Raw genomic sequence first — 20,606 nt, forward strand, 5'->3', positions numbered from 1 at the left:
AGTATGGTGGGTAGGCCTATGTCGGGAAATTGCCTATTTTTTCCCTAGACCTTTTGAAAATAATGAAAGAAAAAGGTGTATAATAGCCTATCAGCTAAAAAATATATATGCATACGCCTGCATGGCTGCACCGTATACACCTATTAGGCTATAGTAGGCATACTCAACTTTATAAATTAGCCTATATTTGATAATTAGCTGAATTGTTTTATGATGTATTGTGTTTTATCAAAAAAAGGTTGTATAATCAATTGAGGCCTAAACTTAACCCAGGCCTTCTTCCCAAATCAACACACAATTAATCATCGTCCGTACATTTTCAGCAACATTGGCTTAAATGTGTGAAATGCATCTGTGTTCTGGTGATTACTCAAGGAAATAATATCTGGAAATAAGATGAATATTAATTTATAATGGTCAATTTTCGCGTTGTTGAGTATATTGGTAAAGTGTGATAAATCATCTATTTAAGAAACTGATGGTTATTCAATTATCCTTAGCCAATAGGCCTATTGTTTTGACCATAGACATTCCAGATATAGTCTCAAGAACCTGAGTTAACGGTTACATTGTTTTTCTCAACTGAAATGCTTCTATGGGCAGAAAATGTTGTATTTTATCGGAAGGTTATACCTGCGTCACTATTTTCGTGCACAACCTGCGACTGAAATGATTTTCTCTGCTGTGAGAGCCGCAGGTGGATTTCGCATTAATACCCCAACCCCTGTCCGTAACCAAAGCCAAGAGAGAGAGGAGAGAGATGTCGATCCTGAATGAGGATAAGATAGAGAGAAATACGCTGGTTGGAATTAATGTGTTTGGTGTGTGGTTCGGGTGTTTGTGTGGGTGTTTCAACAACAAATATAGGCTACTGTAAATGTTACCATCCAATTGTAAATCCAGATGTGAATTGGTTATATTTTTACTATAAAACACTGTCATTCTGAATTTTAAATATACTCTAGTGTAAAGTAGGTACTGGATGCTATCGAATGTATGCCGAAAACGTTCTATGGTTGACTGTCATCTGTCAGGATTTGATGATCTTCAGGAAGGATAGTAGGCCTGTTTAATCATCTGGTGATTCTAAAAGCACGTGCATTGGAGGCTGTTTTCAAACAAGAATGAATTAATTGATCAATATTGTTTAAATAGGTAGGCCTATAGCCTATCTAAAATACAAAAACATTATGCAAACAGATATTAGAGGCCGTTCGAAACAGTGTAGCATAATTCTGTTATTGTTTTAAGACCGCTGTTTCCGCTAGAGAAAACAACGACGTCCATCCAAGCTTTCCTCTTAGTTGAGCTCCGTCTGGGTCAAAGGTGAACGTTTCACACAAAGTACACTTTCACTACAGGCTGTGTGTGTTTCCATCACGGGCGTCCAATGAGAAAGTCGACCTCAATATTCGTTGCCCAATAAGAGCAAGTGTGACAGTGGGCTGGTCCTGAACAGAGAGAGAGAGAGAGAGAGAGAGAGAGAGAGAGAGAGAGAGAGAGAGAGAGAGAGAGAGAGAGAGAGAGAGAGAGAGAGAGAGAGAGAGAGAGAGAGAGAGAGAGAGAGAGAGAGAGAGAGAGAGAGAGAGAGACGAAGACAGTTTGAAGACTCGGTCTGGACACGAATTCCACTCGTCGTGCGTCCCTAATTTAGAGAAGTGTATGCAGTAAGGGGTCCGCTCGCCTTTCCAGGTGGAATTCCGAGAGGAGTTGGAACTAAACTAACTTACTCGAGTGGTGAACTCTGCTCAGGACAGGTGAAATTCCCTGCGGGCAGCGTGAGGGTGGTTATGGGATCTGAAAAGAGGTAAGTAGCCTACAAACATCGAATATGTTTTTTAGCGAAGGCCCTGTCATTATCTCCATCCACGTTTTCTGTAGTAGGCCTACTATTCTGAGTAAAAATATTTAATATATGGCGTAATTATTTTGTGTTGCTTTTAAGTTGATCATTTACATATGTAGGCTTTAGCCTATTTTTGTAACATCTACTGCTGTTATTATTGTGCCACAATTATCATAACCAGATATTATCATAACAATGACGATACTCTCATGAATGTTAGCATAGCTATATATGAAACGCGGGAATTACAAGTAGAATTGGTGAATACATTTTCACTTAAATTAAATTAAATTGACAGCATGTACACGATAGCATATCGAAAACATTTTGTGTTACTGTGTTTCTCAAGGCATGAAGGAATGCAATCGGCATGGAAGGCTTCTCGCCATTCTGAATGACAATTAAATACGTCTGACATAACAAAAATCTTCACTCAAACGCCAAAAGCCCCGGACACAAACCTATCTCTACGTGCTTAGGAATTTGAAAACAGTTCAGATATGCCTGCTGCATTTGTTTGGCAATAAAGCCATGCCAAAAAAACTAACGGAGACATTATTGCTATTGGGTTTTGATGGGCTGACGTGGGGTAAAGGAATGATTTAAGATAGTACAAACGGAAGGAAAGAAAGCAAAATGAAGGAGAAGTCTAAAACTGCCGCAAGGACTAGACGGGAAAAGGAAAACAGCGAATTCTACGAACTGGCAAAAATGTTGCCTTTACCGTCTGCTATCACATCACAGCTGGACAAAGCCTCCATAATACGACTGACTACAAGTTACCTGAAGATGAGAATTGTCTTCCCTCAGGGTAAGTACAGGCTATTCACCAACACATCTGCCACCATCTGCAATTGGATCAGTTGCAGGTGTGTGGCAGGTTATTCTCTGTTATTCTTTATTCATTATTTTTGTGAATAATGTAAAGGCCCGTTTCTGACATCAAAAGTTATGTCGACCCTCGATACGGTGGAGGCCAAATGTATGACGAAGGCCTAAATGTTAGAGCATTTTCTATGTCAGAATTTACACTGAAAATTATGATTGTGGGTGTTCGGTTCATCGCCTTTCACACATAGGCTTTCTTTGTCTTCTTTCGATTTTATTTTAGACTATACATGATTAGCTACTGTCTTTATTAGATCCGAACAGGCTTCTCTTCTGCGTGTCTGAGAATGACTGCACCAATTTACAAAAAGGTCCTTGCGTGTTACTTAATTATGTTTATGTAAACCGTAACATATTTGATATAGGCTATACTTTTGCGTTTCCTAAATAGCATAGATAAAATATATAGGCCACTGTACCTACATTGTAAGCTACGAGTCTTTGGGAGTCTTGTCGTGCAGATGGAAGCTATGTTTACGTTTTGGTCAATTAAATGCACTAAAATAATTATAGCCTACTGGCAGTTTAAATTAAAAAGACATTTTAAAGAATGTGTTTATTGACTTTGTTATGCAAAGTCAATAACTTTGTTATACGTTGTGAAATGTGACGTATACTGTAGCCGTACCCTATAGGCCTAGCCATAATGCTTCACCTGTCTAAATAGGCCTACATGTCAAATTGAACTCTCGACTATATCTACGGCTGAGGCTTCTGAATAACCCAGTTATGCCTAAGTACTCATTATTATTCGTTTATTTACTACAATTGGATAGGTCTCGTGTGGGATAGGGCAGCCATCCACATTCGGGTTTCAATATTTTTAATTTAAAGCAACGTTTTGAGAGGTATAGGCTGAACTTCAATTTCGGTGTCCTATAGGTCCTAGAATAACAGGCCTGCCTTATGTTGTCGGTAAACATCTATGTTAAGCATTTCTTAGCCCTCATAATACAGATCATGGTATTCACTCGTCAGGGCACTTAATGTTGTTTCTAATAGAAACATTTAAGCGTTGATTTAAGCGATTGTAATTAATTGTGTTTGTCTGAAATATAGGCTAAGGTGTCTGTCTACTGATCATTTACTCATTGGTGTTGTGCTTGTACTTGGTACAATAATATAAAGTAATTGTCGTCTGAAAATTAAAGCTATTGCTTAATTCCTTTGAGGGGAGTGGAAATCCTCAGAACACATTGGCCTATACGCGCCAATGGGCCAACATTGCGTACAGTTTATTATGATGATCCTTGTCCGATCTGCCCGCACCAACTGACAAAGTGGGAGGAAATACATTTTATATGACATCTTGATATCTGTGTTGTTTTTTATCCGATAGCCTACATGCTGTAAAAGAAAACCTAAAATCTCTGAAGCTCTGCTGACCAGTTTTGTCTGTTTTTGTCGAATGGTGAGGTTAGATTTTTACACACGTGCACTAATTTGCTGAAATCCAGTACTTTAAGTGCATGTGCAAGATGTTAATTCTAGTGTTGTTTTCTGCTAAAATGACAAACAATTGAAAATATAACAATGGATAATATATATTCAAATGCATCATTGTTTATATAATTTACATTTAACAACTCATTTGCTTTTAGACTTTTGGTTTCCGCTACGATTTTGAATGCTAAAAGTATATTTATTGAAGTTAATTGTTCGATTTTAATCACTGATAGGCCTTTATAAGAAAGCAAACACATTATTGGAAGATGTTAAGTTATTTCAACTTAAACATTATTTATTTGTAACTACATAGATAGATAGATAGATAGATAGATAGATAGATAGATAGAAGACAGCAAAATACAAAAAGCCTACTACTAGGGTGGGTTATCAAACAGGGGGAAGGGGGGGCACTCAATGTTGTGGACTCGGGGAGAACAACAATGGTCCAAAGTTGACATTCCAAATCATGGAATTCCATAGTCGAGTAAACTGTAAAAATACTTGGGCTACAAGAACATGTAAGTGCTGAATTTCGGGACATCACTAGCATGATCAACATCTCACCAATTTAAACACAACATGAAATACTATGAAACAACACGGCCAACAATATCATAAATAATCAAAACAAAATCGTCACAGTTAGGCAAGGTCGGCAACATTGTCATCACCACATCAACACCGCGACCATCATCTAAGAACAGCACCATGACGAACCCCCTGGCCTTAGTTCAAAAGGGAAAATTAAATTAGGCTATATTGCACACAATTATGATTCGCCAGACGGAAAGGTAATGTATATCGACACACCTTTGTAACTTTTGTATTATTATTAAAGGAAGTGTTTCCTTTGTTTTCAGGTTTAGGTGAAGCTTGGGGTCACACAAGTCGAACAAGGTCACTGGATAATGTAGGGCGCGAGTTGGGATCTCATCTACTCCAGGTAGCCTACTGTATAGCCATTTAAAACAAAATTGTAGGCAATTGTTTGTTAGTTTTTTCATGTGGTGTGAAAAAGTAGTTTTTCAAAATGTCTTTTCTCCTGCTTACCTATATCGCTGACCTAATCCATGCAGTCTAGAAATTAATATTTTCAATACGCTATAAATATTTCGATTGAATGAAAGCTATTTTTTTCTGTCGAAGACGTTAGACGGATTCATCTTTGTGGTGGCTCCCGACGGGAAGATAATGTACATCTCAGAGACAGCTTCAGTCCATTTGGGACTCTCTCAGGTCCGTGTCCGGTGTATTTCTTACTACGATATTCGTTTCCGTAGTCGTTGGTTGACAGACGTTATTTTGTATGAAACTATAACATCTTAATTACCGAGGTTATTCTTAACAGGTAGAGTTGACTGGGAACAGTATTTATGAGTATGTTCACCCGGCTGACCACGACGAAATGACGGCAGTCCTAACCCCACACCAACCCTACCATTCGCACTTCGTTCAAGGTAAGCCTTTTTTGTTTTGGTATAGCCTATATATGACTTAGGCCTATATATAAATCCTATTTCACGAGAACATTTTGATACATTTCAGAGTATGAGGCGGAGCGCTCATTCTTCTTGAGAATGAAGTGTGTGCTTGCAAAAAGAAATGCAGGCCTTACCAGTGGTGGATATAAGGTAGGCTATAAGTTTCAGAATCGAATTCATTATCATGATATGTGTCGATATGTATGCAATATTTCGTTGAAGACATTTCCATACAGTAGGCTACCACCCAGACACAGAAGTATCTCGAATAGTCGTTATTTATCGACTGAAATAATAATTATCCTCTCTCCGGTTGCCTTAGGTGATCCACTGTAGTGGTTACTTAAAGATACGCCAGTACAGCCTCGACATGTCGCCTTTCGATGGCTGCTACCAGAACGTGGGGCTGGTAGCAGTGGGCCACTCGCTGCCTCCCAGCGCCGTCACCGAGATCAAACTACACAGCAACATGTTCATGTTTAGAGCCAGTCTCGACATGAAACTCATCTTCCTCGATTCAAGGTACAGCCTAACTAAAATAACAAACATTGAACTGTGGGTATCAGGGATGGGATTTTTTTTCCGAGTGCATCGCTAGAATTTTAAATACATTTCAAATACACTATGTATGAATAGCCCCTATCCCCCCCTTCCAAGTATTAAATCAATGTTAAAATGTATCAACAATTTTACTTAATCAATAAAGCTACAAGCACGTGGTAATAACTCAAAAAATGTGATCCGCTCATGACAAAGCTGTCCTGAAAGAATTACACATTTGCTGTGTCACCTCTCCTCATTCCTCTCCCACTTTCCCCTCTCTCCCCCTCTCTTTTCAGGGTAGCCGAGCTGACAGGCTACGAGCCTCAGGATCTGATAGAGAAGACTCTGTACCACCACGTGCACAGCTGTGACACCTTCCACCTGCGCTGTGCACACCACCTGTGTGAGTCCAGCAGCTTTGGCTATTCGTAGTAAGACCAACTGCATGGGGAGGACCACATGTGTGTTTCTTACAGCACACACAGACACACATAGTTTGCTCTCTTTCTCGTTGTTTTCTCTCTTTCTCTCTCCTTCCTTTCTCTCTCTCTGTCTCTCTCTCTCACACAAACACACACACACAAATACACATTTCTGCAGACATCCGTAAAAACCACATTCACAACCTGTCGATAAACACCCCCAAAAACGTCATTTATAAAAAATAGCAATATTTCTATTTCTAATTTCTATCTACCAAACTGAAACCCGACTCTGCCCACCTCTTCGTGCCCCCAGTGCTGGTGAAAGGCCAGGTGACCACTAAGTACTACAGATTCCTGGCCAAGCATGGTGGCTGGGTGTGGGTCCAGAGCTATGCCACCATCGTCCACAACAGCCGTTCCTCCAGACCTCACTGCATAGTCAGTGTCAACTATGTGCTTACGTGAGTCACACACAGTGTTCTAGGTCTTGCATTTGGTGTTGAGTATACTGCTAATATTGTATCACTGGGTGTCAGCGTGTAGCTGGAATCCCAAAATATCTATGCAAATGGACAAAATACTATTTAAACTTGATACAGATGTCTTGGGATTCCAGCTACACTACAGTAAGTAAGCTACAGTAAGGAAACAAAATGTCAGATCACTTGTAAGTGTAGGACACACACATCAAACTTTATCCTGTCCAAGTTTTGTTCTCCCTAGAAAACAGGTAACATATTCACTTGGGGATTTAGGGTCATTTGAATGGAGTGAAGAACAGACTAAGCCTCATCCAGGACTTGCTTTGTTGTTTGTTTGTGTAGCACTGTGATGCCTGATATTTGTGTGATGTTTGTCTGGTGTGATGTGTATCTCTCAATCTCTGTATGTGGTGAGAGCGCAAGGTAGGATAAGACCCTTGGAGACAGTAAGATAAACATGTGGGTTCAACCCCATCTAAAAGCCCTCTACTGTCACAATCGATCTGGAGTCCCAGGAAAGAAAATCCATATGACACAGTGAACTTGAAATCAATAGCTATCTCATAGCTGCGACCCATGTTGGATTTTCCTTGTTAGGCTTGGTTGATCCAGACATAGCTCTTAATCTGTGTGTGTGTGTTTGTGTGTATCAGGCTGGCTAGCTCTATCTTCTTACGTGTGTTTACAAAAGGTAATGGTAAAACAACTATCCCAAATGAAACTTTACAAAGAAAGATTCTCATGCACACTCAAATGGATTCAATTCACATTGGATAACACTTTACATTAAGTTTACATATTATATTGCAAGACCGATTGTCAAAACATTGTACAAAATAATTATTATGTAATTGAATAGTTTGAAGTGTTTGCAGTATAGGTTATTACAAAAGTGTAAGAAGGCACAGTATGGGTGAGGAGTGCAAGGGGTAACTGGATGTTAATGTTTCTACACAGGTATCAAACATGTCCAGTGTAATTTTTGGCTGATCAGCATACCAAATTTGCCGTCCAACTCATAGTTTTATTACAATTAAAATAAAAAAATTGGGGGAAGGGTGGGGTGGCAGAAGCATATTCCAAGTCTAAGGTGACCTGACTTTAACCCTCCCCCCACCGCCAGGGTGGAATTCCAATAACACAGCTGAGTTTGCACAAAGGCCTAGCAGATAATGGCTCAGGCGTTAAGTCGCAGAGGTCACAATACATTGCAGGGAACGGCCACGGGTTACTGTACCTGCGAGAGCAAATATCTGTGTCTCACACACACACACACATTGGCACATATCCAAACATGTCCACTTCCCTGAGGTGTCAGACATGAAGAATGGGTCATATTTAGAGCCGTATTAAACGCCGGACGCAGTCGGGGTCAAAAGCTGGCCACAGGGTTTAAAATGCCACTGACTGCTATTACATACTGTTGATGTGATAAGTTTAGAATAGGGTCTGTGTTTGCTCAGCGATTGACACAGAACCTTTTTATTCTTCTGGCGTTGACAGAGTGGTAGAGTGAACCACAGGGCAATGGGTTGCAAATGACAAAAGATTGTCATATGCTGTACATACATATCCAGCTGATAAATGAATAGCTAGTCGAGCATGTGTGTATGTATGTGACAACTCTTCACACATCAGCATGTGTGTGTGTTCTGGCAATGTTTGTCCGGTTGTAATGAATGATTACCTCAGCTCAGTCTATTATGCTTCCAATGCAAAGCAAAATATTACACAGAAGAAGCTTATCTCGATGACCGTTTCCATTTCTCGTGGTCTTTTCATTAATCCAGACCAAAAAAGGTGTTTGTGAAATCGGTATGACACACAATCAGTAATCAATATTGACTGAGACGTCTGAAGTTTAGCAGTTACTGTAAGCGACATGCAGAATTATAATGCTTCTGAAAGAAAAGCGTTGTACAAAATGGCCACTGGAAATGTGTTTGCTTGCAGGGATACGGAATATAAGGGAATGCAGCTGTCTTTGGATCAGATGAGCCCCAGCAAGCCACCGTTCCCCTACACCAGCACTCCTGGCAGCACCGAGGAGCGAAAAGGGACTAAGTCACGTCTGAGTCACTCTAAGGCCAAAGCTAGGGTCTCTCCTTACCCCCAGGTAATAAACTGGACACATAAACACCCCCATCAGTCCTTCCGTTATTACAACATGGTCTACAGGGATTGAGGCAGACCTGGGCTGAAAATTCCCAACGCAGCGTTTCGTGAACGCTTTTAGTGAATGGTTATGGTAGTGGAAGTCAATAGTTAGGAAGCTGGAATTATTTTCATAAATTCAAACGCTTTGCACTCCCATCCCCAGTTCTCAGCATTCCACCAGGAGCGCTCAGAGTCAGACCAGGACAGCCAATGGGGAGGCAGCCCTCTGACGGACTCTGCCTCGCCCCAGCTGCTGGATTCCGGGGAAGGCATGGAGGCGTCCTGCGCCTACAGACTCTACCCTGACTCGGGCTCGCTGTGCTACAGCCTCGCCCTATCGGAGGAGGACCTCACCCATGGCTCTGGCAACCCCCACACCCCTGCCTGCGACAGAGCCCGCTGCCAAGCTGGACGCTACCTCCTGGGCTCCACCTCCCAGTCTGGACGAGAGGCATGGTGGGATGCCACACGCTCAGTCCTCTCGCTACCCAAATCTTCACTGGAGAATGGCGAGGGCTACGACCTCACTTCCTACCACGGAGCCATACACGGTGAGGCGGTAGGGTGGCCACCTTGGCCATCTGGTTCTGGGGATATCAGTGGGCTCGCTTTTCCTTCTAGCTGTTGACCAAATGTTATTGTGGACCATGCTAAGTTGTTTACACCAATTTCTTGCCAATGTGGTGTTTGCTACCATCTGTTCTGTGGTAATCGCCCACTTTTGAAGCCAAGCTATTTCCCCAAACAAAGAAATAACTTCCAAGTCTACGGTTTGCCAAGGCAAACAATGGTTGGCTGGATAGAACTTTTTAGATACCAATTCAGACCGCATACATTCAGTCCTCGGCTGTAATTCCAATAACCAACTTGTAATAACAATTTCTAGCAGGATGATTTTACTGACCTTTTGTGTCTAATAGGAAGAGGACACTGGGATGAGGAGAGCGTGGTGAGCTCGCCCGAAGGGGGCGGAGGCTCCACCAGTGACTCGGGTGAGCGTTACCGTGGCGACCATTTCCGGGCCAGCCCTCAGGAGCCCAGCAAGATAGAGACCCTGATCAGGGCCACCCAGCAGATGATCAAAGAGGAGGAGAGCCGTCTGCAGCTGCACAAGGGGCCCCTGGATGCCCTGGGCCCCGTCTCAGGCCTCTCCAAAACCCACAGCCCCTGCTTCACCACCTCCCTGCCTCTCCCCCAGGCCGCCATGCCCGGAGTGGTCTGCCGAGGCCCCGGCCTCACCAGCATCAACCTCACCTCCTCCGACCGCCTCCATCACCGCGATGATGACGGTGGCAAGACGCTGGGTTCCCACGATAATGACGACAACACGGCCAGCCCAGCCTCCCTGTCACGTCTGAGCAGCCCCAGCTCGGAGGGCATGCCCAGGTCAGGCCTGGGGGTCACTAAAGACTACTTGCAGACAGACATGTCTCCTCACCCTCCGGTGGGGAGCCCGCTGCTCTACCCAGCCCAGGACAGACAGACACTGGACAGGCACGCGGCCACCTATGCCTTGGCTGGCTACTCCCTGGAGCATCTGTATGACCCGGAGAGCCTGCGCAGCTACTCTGGTCTGGGATGTGGCAGCATGCAGTATGACATGGCCTCACACATGCGCATGCAGGCTGACCAGATGCAAGGACACAAGGCCACCTCAGTCATCATCACTAATGGGAGCTGACCACACAGGACACAGACATGTCCCGATCTGAAAGAGACAATGCAAGATCTTTACAAATTATTATGATCCCCTTTAACTATAGCTCGAAGACCTGGCTAAAGGGTTAGGGACTGGTCCATAACACAGGTGTTACTCTGATACTGGGACAGTGGACCAGTGTATTTACTAGGATGAGAACTACCAAAGGCTGTCATTGAGTTTGCAGCCAGGTTAAAGATAAACCCGATGTTTTAAGTCGCAAACTTTCTGTGTCATGCTCCAGCGGTTATCTGAGTTAACTCAGACACTTTTTTCCCATGCTGGTCAAAAATGTGCAACTCCATTCTAGAAACCCTGTAACCTGGACACTGATTTTACAGAACCTATACCATCTTCAAAAGTAACATGATTTATTTACAAGACTGAACACAAAGAAATGACAGGACAATGTACGTTGTTAAAAACGTCCCTGAAATGTTATTAATTTGTCAATATGTCAAATAAGCATGTCCCATGTGTAGCGTTTAGCAACACATTTGTCCAAAAAGTTATTTTTGAGTTTTAATGTTCTACATTATCTGTGCCCCGTTTAGTTTTCGGTAACACATTACCATGTGTCCCTGCATTTCTTATCTGTAGTTTTAAAGAGGGAGATATTGTGCTCCAACATTGTGCTCAAATTAAGAGCTTCGTATTACACTGTTTGTTCCAAGATTGACAGGGTAAATTTATGTAATGTCACTCCTGTCTCGTTTTATTTATGATGTACATAAGGTAAAAGAAAGTTTCTGTGGGGGATAACGGATCAGAAAGTTATTTAATAATTGGAAAGAAAATGTATTTTGAATTGAAATACAATGCAATTGCAATCAAACCGTACTGTAACTCCTGTTTTGGTTTCCATCAAATGAGGTGAACTAATTGGTCGGGCTGCATGTTCTGCAGAGCTGGTATTTCAATTGTATCTGTTACTTGACTCATACACATAGATCACAAACTTTTAGCTTACTTTCATTACAGATCTTGTAAAACGATTTTGTGTCGTGTTTGCAACCCTTGTCATGACTTTACCAGATACGTCGCCTGGACGGCCTCCAGTCCAGCTGGATTATTTTCCTTGAAGACCTCAGCACATTTAACCACTTTGACCTTTGCCGGAAGGGTTATTTCTCTGCCATCAGGGTTTCTGTGATGTATGTAAGTTATTCATATGTGGTCGGCCACTTGGCTGGACTGACCGGGCCTGTCTGGACTGATGGCCGGGGCCCTTGACTCTGTCTGTCTGACAAGGAGCTGCCATCCGTCAGCGACTGACGCGGGCATCTGATAGGCTGCCAGATGTCACCCTGTACAATGCTCCAGGAGGTAGAGCCATTACCAGTGCTCTGCTTGCCATCTCCAGATGAAAAGAGGGGGGGGGGGGGGGGAGTGAGGAAGAGAGAATGTGTGTGCATGTGTCAGTGAGTGAGCAAGTGAGTGAGCGTGTGTTTGTGCATGTATGTTTGTATGAATGTGAGTCTGTGTGTGCACGTGTGTACATGCAAATTGCATGTCTGTACTCTGGGGAGGCAAGTTTTCTGATGTATTTGGAGGTTGAGGGCTACAGCCCAGCCTAATGTACCCTGCAGGCATTCACATGCAGAGCAGGCCGTGACTGCAGCCCAGTACTGGGCCCTGTGCCCAGAACTGACACCATTCCTTACACCCTCCCCCCCATCCACACACGCACACTTCACACACATAAACATACACACCACCACCGCCCTACTGATAGAATCAAACAGACCATCGGTCGTAAGACTGGAATGCTGGCTGTGGGAGATTAGCAGGTGAGGCCCAAAATGAAGGAAGAAGAGAGGTGTGTGTCTTGGATTCATATTTGGTTTGATGTGTTGATCTTATCTTAAAACCAACATTACGAAATCCTGAGAAAAACTCAATTGAATCATTGTAATTAACTCCAAAATAATGATTCAAGAGAAGGTGGTCAGATCAGAAAAAAACACTACCATTGTTAAAACATTTAAGGCTTGCTCCAAACAAATACTCCAATTAAATCTCAGTTTAACAATCTCTCCAGCACAGAAAAACATGTAAACTTACTCAATGAGATTTTACCTCATTAAAAATCTCAGTTTATTCGGCAAACAAAGGCAGAACAATAGTCATGTATGTGTGTGTGTGTGTGTGTGTAAATGTGTCTTTTTCCTCTACACTGGGCAGTAGAAGAGTCCGCAGCGTGATTAAGTTCATGCCACATGAACACAGCCATCTACTAGATTGATTTCAGGTCTGTGGAAAATGGTTGTATTGCATATTCATACACCAATAAAAGGGTTAACCCGCTGTTTTCTACCATAATTCACTCTGGCACCTGGAATTCAGAATGCTTATCACACAACATTGATCTGGCCACAGACCAACATTAAAACAAAAGTTTTTCAATGTGCTTGTTAATACAAACACTGCACAAAACATTTTATTATTGGGGAATATATTGTCAAAAAAATTACATTAGTGAGCAGCAAATCTGTGTGTGTTCATGGCCGAAAGTATGTTTGTAAGGGAGTGAGATTGTGTGAGAGAGAAGAGAGTGAAAGAGAGAGCATGTATGTGTTTGTGTGTGTGTTACGCTCAGGAAATCAATTGCTCTTGTCTAAGGCCAGCCAAAAACACACAGCTAGTTCTTTCAAGAAAGACAAAGAAAAAACAGACCTTTTTCCATACCTTTTTATATCTGTTTAATGCTCTGATTGTTTATTGATTTTAATGACATTCAAAGTCATCTGAATTGGGTCAAAGAATTGCACATTGCACATTGTATAAAATAAAATTCACAGTTGGAAAAATCCCACAAAGTGCTCCCACCAAGGGAGGACTGTTATAAAATTCAGCAACCAGTGCATTCAGCGACACTTTGGTAGACTCTGAGTCAGACCTCAGTGCACCTGAGCCCATTTAGATGTTCTGATTGGATGGCCCAGGATATTGGGGTCATAATCGGTCAATCTGATTGGATGAGCCAGGAGATTGGGGTCATGGCTGGTTGAAGGTGCTGTGATGAGACAGGAAATTAGGTTTCTGTTTCGATCACTGCACTCACACACACTGCGTGTGGTACAGACGCACAATGGTAGCTATTGGACATGTACATGTAAAACACTACTTTAATGACAACCCTGTCACATTATCCCTCTCGTTTTTATCTTCTCTATAAATGCATCACACAGACACACACGCACACACAAGAACACAGATACACAAATACACACAGATGTGCAGACATTCACACAAGCACAGACACACACACACAGTCTAACTCAGATGGTGTGAATCTAATGCTTTCCAATCCTGTGAATCCCTTTGTTCCTGATTTCTCGCTTGATTTGCGCACAGCTTGAGCTTGGCTGGTACCACGGCTCCACGCCTCCCTTCACTCCTGCCAAATCCTCAGAGCCCGGGATTCCTGGCCGCTCTGTCGTAGCCTGCCTCCTTCACCGTCTCTGTGTTACGCTTTCCAAACACATGTAGCAGTCTTTTGTTTGTTTGTTTGCTTCTCAGTAGATTCTCTGCTCGTAAACACCTCGTTATCTGCCAAGATGCACTTGAGACACTTGTGATAATGTAATCTGCATCCGACTGATTACATTAATGTATGGAGTGTATGCAAAGCATGACTCAAGACATCATTCTAGAGAAACATTAATGGGCTATGGTCTAATTTCTGGAAAAATGAATTTGTAAATAGATGCAAAGGCTCTAGCTTTGTGGTAGAGGGAAACATTTACAGTGTGCAAACCATTAACATAAAAGTAAAACTCAATACCCAGACTCCTGTACTTACGATTCTCTCAGCCCCTTCTCTATGCTCAGGGCAGATTTTCAGATTTTGGCAGATGCTTGAGAGGTGTAACAGAGAAAGCACAAGGAGAGAGGGAGTGAGAGGAAGGAGAGGAAAGAAAGAGTCCCCAGAGAGAGGGCCCTAGTGCTCAGCAGCTCTAAGTCACTGCTTGCATCCCAATGAGGAGATTCCCCTGCATCAGTGTGCCGGAGCAGCAGGAGGAAATGAGGCTGAGGATGGGGCTGGGACTGAGGATGGGGCTGGGACTGAGGCTGGGGAAGAGGCTGGGGCAGGGGCTGAGTATGGGGTAGAGGCTGAGGCACGGGCTTGAGGTGAGTACCGGGCTGGGGCAGGGGTTGAATCTATGGGTGAGGCTGGGGCTGGGGCAGGGGCAGAGGCTGGGGCAAGGGTTGAATCTATGGATGAGGCTGGGGCTTGGGCTGGTGTTGGAGCTGGTGCAGAGGTCGAATTTTTGGAATATGGTTAGGACCTAAGGTGAAAATGAGTGTGAGGCTGAATCTATTTATAGGTTCATAGCCACGGGTAAAGCTAAGAGTTGGGGCTAGGACTAGGTATTACACTGCAACCCAATAGTCCTCCATCTGCAGCTACTCTTGAACAGTCAAAGTGCACTCAAAGCAACATAAGCAAAAGAGAATGGCACCGTAGATCTAACAAGAACGTTTTCTGTGACTCTACACCTGTTTATCTAATGTCCTCCATTTCTTTTATCCTGTGTCCACCACTGTGTCACCTCTCTCTCTCTCTCTCTCTCTCTCTCTCTCTCTCTCTCTCTCTCTCTCTCTCTCTCTCTCTCTCTCTCTCAGTGTGTTCAGTGTGCAGCCTTGGTAACGGCAGCAGCATTAATAGTGTTAACGAATGCTGTTCCACCTCCGCTCGGCTCCCCGAGGAGGATTAATAACTCATTATGTCGGGTCACTCGTCCAGATGGGCCAATCAGATGGTCCCGCTGTCTGCACCTCACCTAGGACATGTCCCCTCCGACCCTGGGATCAGGTCGCCCCTGGCAACCTGGGGGGGGGGGGGAGGAGGGGGCTGGGAGCATATACAAATACATGCACTCTGAAACACACACACACACACAGGGTTCTGCTTCTGTGAAGAGGACGAGTCACAGAGTGTCGCACGACTGGTCCATCAAGGAGCCATGAATACAAGGCTACCACCCTCTGGGCCCTCGGGGGCCCCCGCTGCTCTCCACGCTACCAATTCTGCTGCACCGCATCCCTGCGATCAGCAGATGGTTGGGCACAACCACACACATGCATTCAACGCACGCCGGCGCCTCCCCCTCCCGCCCCCCCAGAATGCATCAATGGATGCAACCCCGATGTCCTTCCCCTTTCAGTCTCATTACAAGGCTATAGAAACATAAGGAGATAATAGAGGGGGGAATTAAGTGCCTGTGTTGGGTGTTAAAAGGGGAGGAAGATACGACAGAGGGGCGGTGGGGGGGCTGGACTGGTATGGGGTGGCTAACAAGCTAGCTGCACCCCTCCCCTCCTCTTTTCTTGGCTTTGTGCTTTGATTAGCGCTCTCCCAGGAGCTGATGGGTAAAAGACAAGCCCTTTAGGGCCAAGAGGGGATGCTTTAAAATGGTCACTTAAACAGCCACGCAGACAGACAGCACATGAGGTGGCAAGCATCAAAAGTGCCATGCATGACGAGGAAGAGTGAAGGGTTTTTGCATTCAGATACACACCACCAACTTGATGGAATTGAAATTGATGATATATATATATATATTATAATCTCTCATGCATTGACACATATGCATATGCAGTGCATTACCTTTGATATATCAAAGGTAATGCACAGACATGGAACAAAAAACTTTCTCTTCTGAGGAAGTAGGGATTCAATTGTTGTCTATATCTTGACCAACACAATAAAAAAAGTTATTGTAGAGACCTAAAAATACAATGCAAATGATTTCTTATCACATTGATTTGATGAACTCATTTTGCATGTGCCTACAGTGAGACAGCATAATTTATTATTTTAGCTAGGAAATTGTTCGTGTATTATTGATGTGTGTATGGTGAGCTCCCTCCATCTGTCTGTTCCCAGTGTTTCACTCTTTAAGCCAATGAAGCTTGCTAAACTCCTGTGCAAACAGAAACTTTGCTCCGCTCCCCACCATTGAACTCCATTCCTTTTCTCCTTCTAACGGCCTCTCTCATACTCATTGGGCTTGGCCAGGAGACAAAGCAGAGAACAGCCCTAACAACTTGCCACAAAAGATTAAGATCCTCAAGAGCATTTCTCATTTGTTCTCTGGGTCAGCGTGCTTTCTCTCGTCCTCCAAAAAAAGTGTTACACATTCCCAGTGTAGTTGGCCTGCATTGATGTAGAAAGTGTGTGATTATGTCTGTATGTTAAGTAAACTGGAATGTATGTGTCGTGTGTGAATGTAGCTATATTAAACACTGAAATTTCTAAGAATTGTTATTGGCAGTGTATCAATTGGTGGCTGCCTCAACTCAACAAGTAAATTAGCTGTCTCATGTTAATAAACAGTCTAATTGCTTCTGAAAAGCTCCATGCTTCATCTTCAGAAAATTACTGAAGCATAATGGTGAATAACGAGATTATCACTACCGGTCGCATTTCTTCTCTCAAATCTCCCACACAATAGGGCAAATCTCTGACTGTGTCCTTCTTTTCGTCTCTCTCTTTCTCTCTCCATTCATCCTTCTCCAACATCAGTGTGTTCTGCCTAAACAGAACTTAAAAGGTCAGCACCAGACAATTTAGGGCAATTACTGGTTTAGATCAAATGTATTCTCAACTCCAAACATTACATGTTATCCTCTTTATTTTTATGTCTCATTCTTTACTTAATATTTAGACAACCACATGACTTATCTTGAAATATAACAGATATGTTTAAAGTTACAATAACCCTCTCCCCGGTGTTACAGTAGGACTGTAATAATGGCCTCTTTAAAAGCAACCTCTCACCATCTGGTTGTTGTATTCCTCAGCTGCTTAAGAAATCAGGAAAATCAACCCATTATCTACTGCCCTGTGAACACACACACACCAACAGACAAACAAATATGCACACTCTCACACACACCCCACCCCCTACATACCTCATTACAAACACACGCTTTCTCCTCACCACCATCCATGTTCTCAGCAGGGGTGTGATGTAATTACCACGCACACCGCAGCCTCCCATTGGCTGGTCCCCGTAATTATCCTGTTGATATATTAGCACAATTCATTGATTACCTCATAATCCAATCACACGGTCGTTATTGATCTTTTATAGACCGTCCTGGCCCAGACAAAAAAGCACTTGATGCAGACGCTGGGTCAATAGGAACAGAGGGAGGAGAGTCTCCTTGCAGCTAATTGGCTTATGAAATAATCCAAACATTTTGCTTGCGCCTCGCCTGTGGAGATCAATGCAGAGCTTAGGTGTTGCATTCAAATCAATCGTCTTGGACCTTGTGTCCCACTTATCTTTTTTCTTTCTTTTTTTCATGCTCATTCTGTTCATTCTAGTCCTTTGGTTTCCCTCTGCTTTCTTTAAATTGTTTTGTGTTGTCATTTCTACCTTCATCATTCTATTTTGACTAGAGTATTATCCCCTTTCACTGTCTCTTATGTCTTTACCCTCATCACCCCCTGTAGTAAGATATCCGTCTATCTCTTCCATTGTTTTCTCCCCTTATATCTCAGACCTTTCTTTCACCTCTCTTTCCCTCTCTCAGTCTCCTTCTCTCTCTCCAGTAGTCCTCCGTTCTCTCTCTTTCTTCTGTCCTTCTCTCTCCTCCATGACATGGGTTTGCCAGGTCTTGCATTCTGGGAGGCCACATCTGACTCCCAGCTGTGAGGGTCGCGGGTTGCCAGAGCAGCTGCTGGTCATAAATCACCCGGACTAGGGGAGTTTCTGGCACACCTTCTGTCAACCGTGAAACAAAGATGTAGAGTGGTGTGTCTGTGTGTGCATGTGTGTGTGGTGCTTGTGGTGTGTAGGTGTGTTGGTGGTGTGTGTGTGTGTGTGTGTTTGTGTGTGTGTGTATGGCGGGGAGTTCTTTGGGGGGTGAAGTACCTGTGGAACAGCAGCACAACTCCATTGCTGGAATACTGTAGCTACCTAACCAGTCTAACCTCAAACATGCTTTCAAACCACAACATTCACTATCAAATTGTGTATTGCCCTTTTCACAAGCAATGTCACACAGGGAATCCCATCTGTGTATTTAGTCATGCAAGGTCAATTAAGTGCAGTTGATATATTATACAAGCAATATCAAATAAGATGGATTTGGTACTGGAAATGGTAAAAGATCCTGACAGATAAAATCCTGAGGATTTTTTTCCCCCAGCATTAATCTGGTCTCTCAAGGCAATGATTTAAGGTAGAGGTTTCTCAAAATGGGGATTTACCCATACTGGCCTGCCACCCAAATTGGGGATTGGTCTAAAGTCCCCAACATTCTCAAGATTGCAGGCTAGATTTCTGTCCAGTATCACCTCCACCCCAACCCCCTCCCTTCACCCCACACCTTAGTACATTTCATGTTATGGAGGCTGACTATATGTGCCTTGGCCCTGTTCAGTTTAATCCCAGCAAGCAATGCTTGGGAGCCCCGTAATGCAATACCTACCTATCATTTGACACTGGCCCCCAAAGCTTGGTTTACAGTTGGTCCGACGCAAGGCAGACAACTTTCACAGAGATCACGCCAATAAATTACGGGTTATATTATGAGACTGTGAATCCTCTTGGCAAGGTAGCTAAACACAGAAGCACTATGCCAGTTTAAGAAGCCAATCAGAAACGAACATGGGAAAATGCATGACACTGTGCATTTGCATCTGCCTGACTGAAGCAACAGCATTAGTTTAAACCTTATTTGTCTTCATGTTCACCTAATTATTTACATGCAACATGCAAGTGTTGAATGATTGGAATGATCCAATCAAATATTATTCCCAATTAAACTGTACAAATATTTGAGGGTTCTTTTGCAATAACAGATATCTCCTATTTATCAGTAATCATGTTTTTTGTGCGCTCCACACACTGTAAAAAAAAAAACTAGTAAAAAAACAGGAACAATCTGGCAGCTGGGACGCCAGATTAAACCCATTACATTACAGTAAAAAAAAATATATATATTAACATGAATTAACCGTAAAATAATTGTAATTTTCCTGTACCAAATTTACAAGATATATCTGTAATATTACATTACAGGCTGTTCTTTGCCGGTAAATATGACTTTTATTAATTGAACTTCTCTGTAAAAAAACAGCATTTCTCATTTTAAATGTGTATTATTATCCTGAATAAACCAGATTTGCAGGGGGGAAAAACAATTTGTAATTGTACAAACATATGTACGTTGTGTATGTTCACATTATAAACCCATGTTATAACACGTTTTTTTTTTACTTCAATGTAAAAATACAGCATTCTCAATAAATGAAAATATTCAATAACGCCAAAACGAGATATCACAATTTAACATGTTCATTCAAAACAAGTCGTGTGCACAACATACAGCATCCAGATGCTGGAATCAGTATTCAGATATTTACAACTGTAGCATCAACTAGCTGTATGAATTGGAGAGAAATATTGCTCACCACACTTAATCTTTTAAGACAGGTTAGATCGCCATCTAACTGGACAACAGTCACACTCAGAGGGAACACGTAATTTATCCAAACTACAGACCATCACATTACACATATCAAAACAGAACGAACACAACAACAAAACTCAAAACAATGCTTATCGAACTAAGCTTAAACCTTTAACTCTGTGGCTTTTCAGCTTCCCGCGGGGC

General features: G+C 42.8%; 1 protein-coding gene across 1 annotated transcript; it reads left to right on the forward strand.

Annotated features, from left to right (window-relative positions):
- The first annotated feature begins 1,679 nt into the window (after positions 1-1,679).
- LOC134024801 (single-minded homolog 1-like) lies at positions 1,680-11,996 on the forward strand. Its single transcript, XM_062467502.1, has 12 exons — positions 1,680-1,807; positions 2,196-2,657; positions 5,044-5,126; positions 5,330-5,419; positions 5,532-5,640; positions 5,729-5,814; positions 5,987-6,186; positions 6,504-6,610; positions 6,946-7,093; positions 9,068-9,230; positions 9,435-9,822; positions 10,192-11,996. Exons 2-12 carry the CDS (start codon positions 2,483-2,485, stop codon positions 10,950-10,952), a joined length of 2,310 nt encoding a protein of 769 aa, XP_062323486.1. The 5' UTR covers positions 1,680-1,807; positions 2,196-2,482; the 3' UTR covers positions 10,953-11,996.
- Positions 11,997-20,606: the final 8,610 nt, after the last annotated feature.

This window comes from Osmerus eperlanus, chromosome 8, assembly GCF_963692335.1.
Source record: "Osmerus eperlanus chromosome 8, fOsmEpe2.1, whole genome shotgun sequence".
Lineage (NCBI taxonomy): Eukaryota > Metazoa > Chordata > Actinopteri > Osmeriformes > Osmeridae > Osmerus > Osmerus eperlanus.

Bases quoted from the DNA above. Each gene is read 5' to 3' on its own strand.
- LOC134024801 (XM_062467502.1), top strand. From the start codon at position 2,483: ATGAAGGAGAAGTCTAAAACTGCCGCAAGGACTAGACGGGAAAAGGAA. The intron at 2,658-5,043 runs GTAAGTACAGGC...CTTTGTTTTCAG, and splicing joins GAGAATTGTCTTCCCTCAGG to GTTTAGGTGAAGCTTGGGGT. The intron at 6,611-6,945 runs GTGAGTCCAGCA...TCGTGCCCCCAG, and splicing joins GCGCTGTGCACACCACCTGT to TGCTGGTGAAAGGCCAGGTG.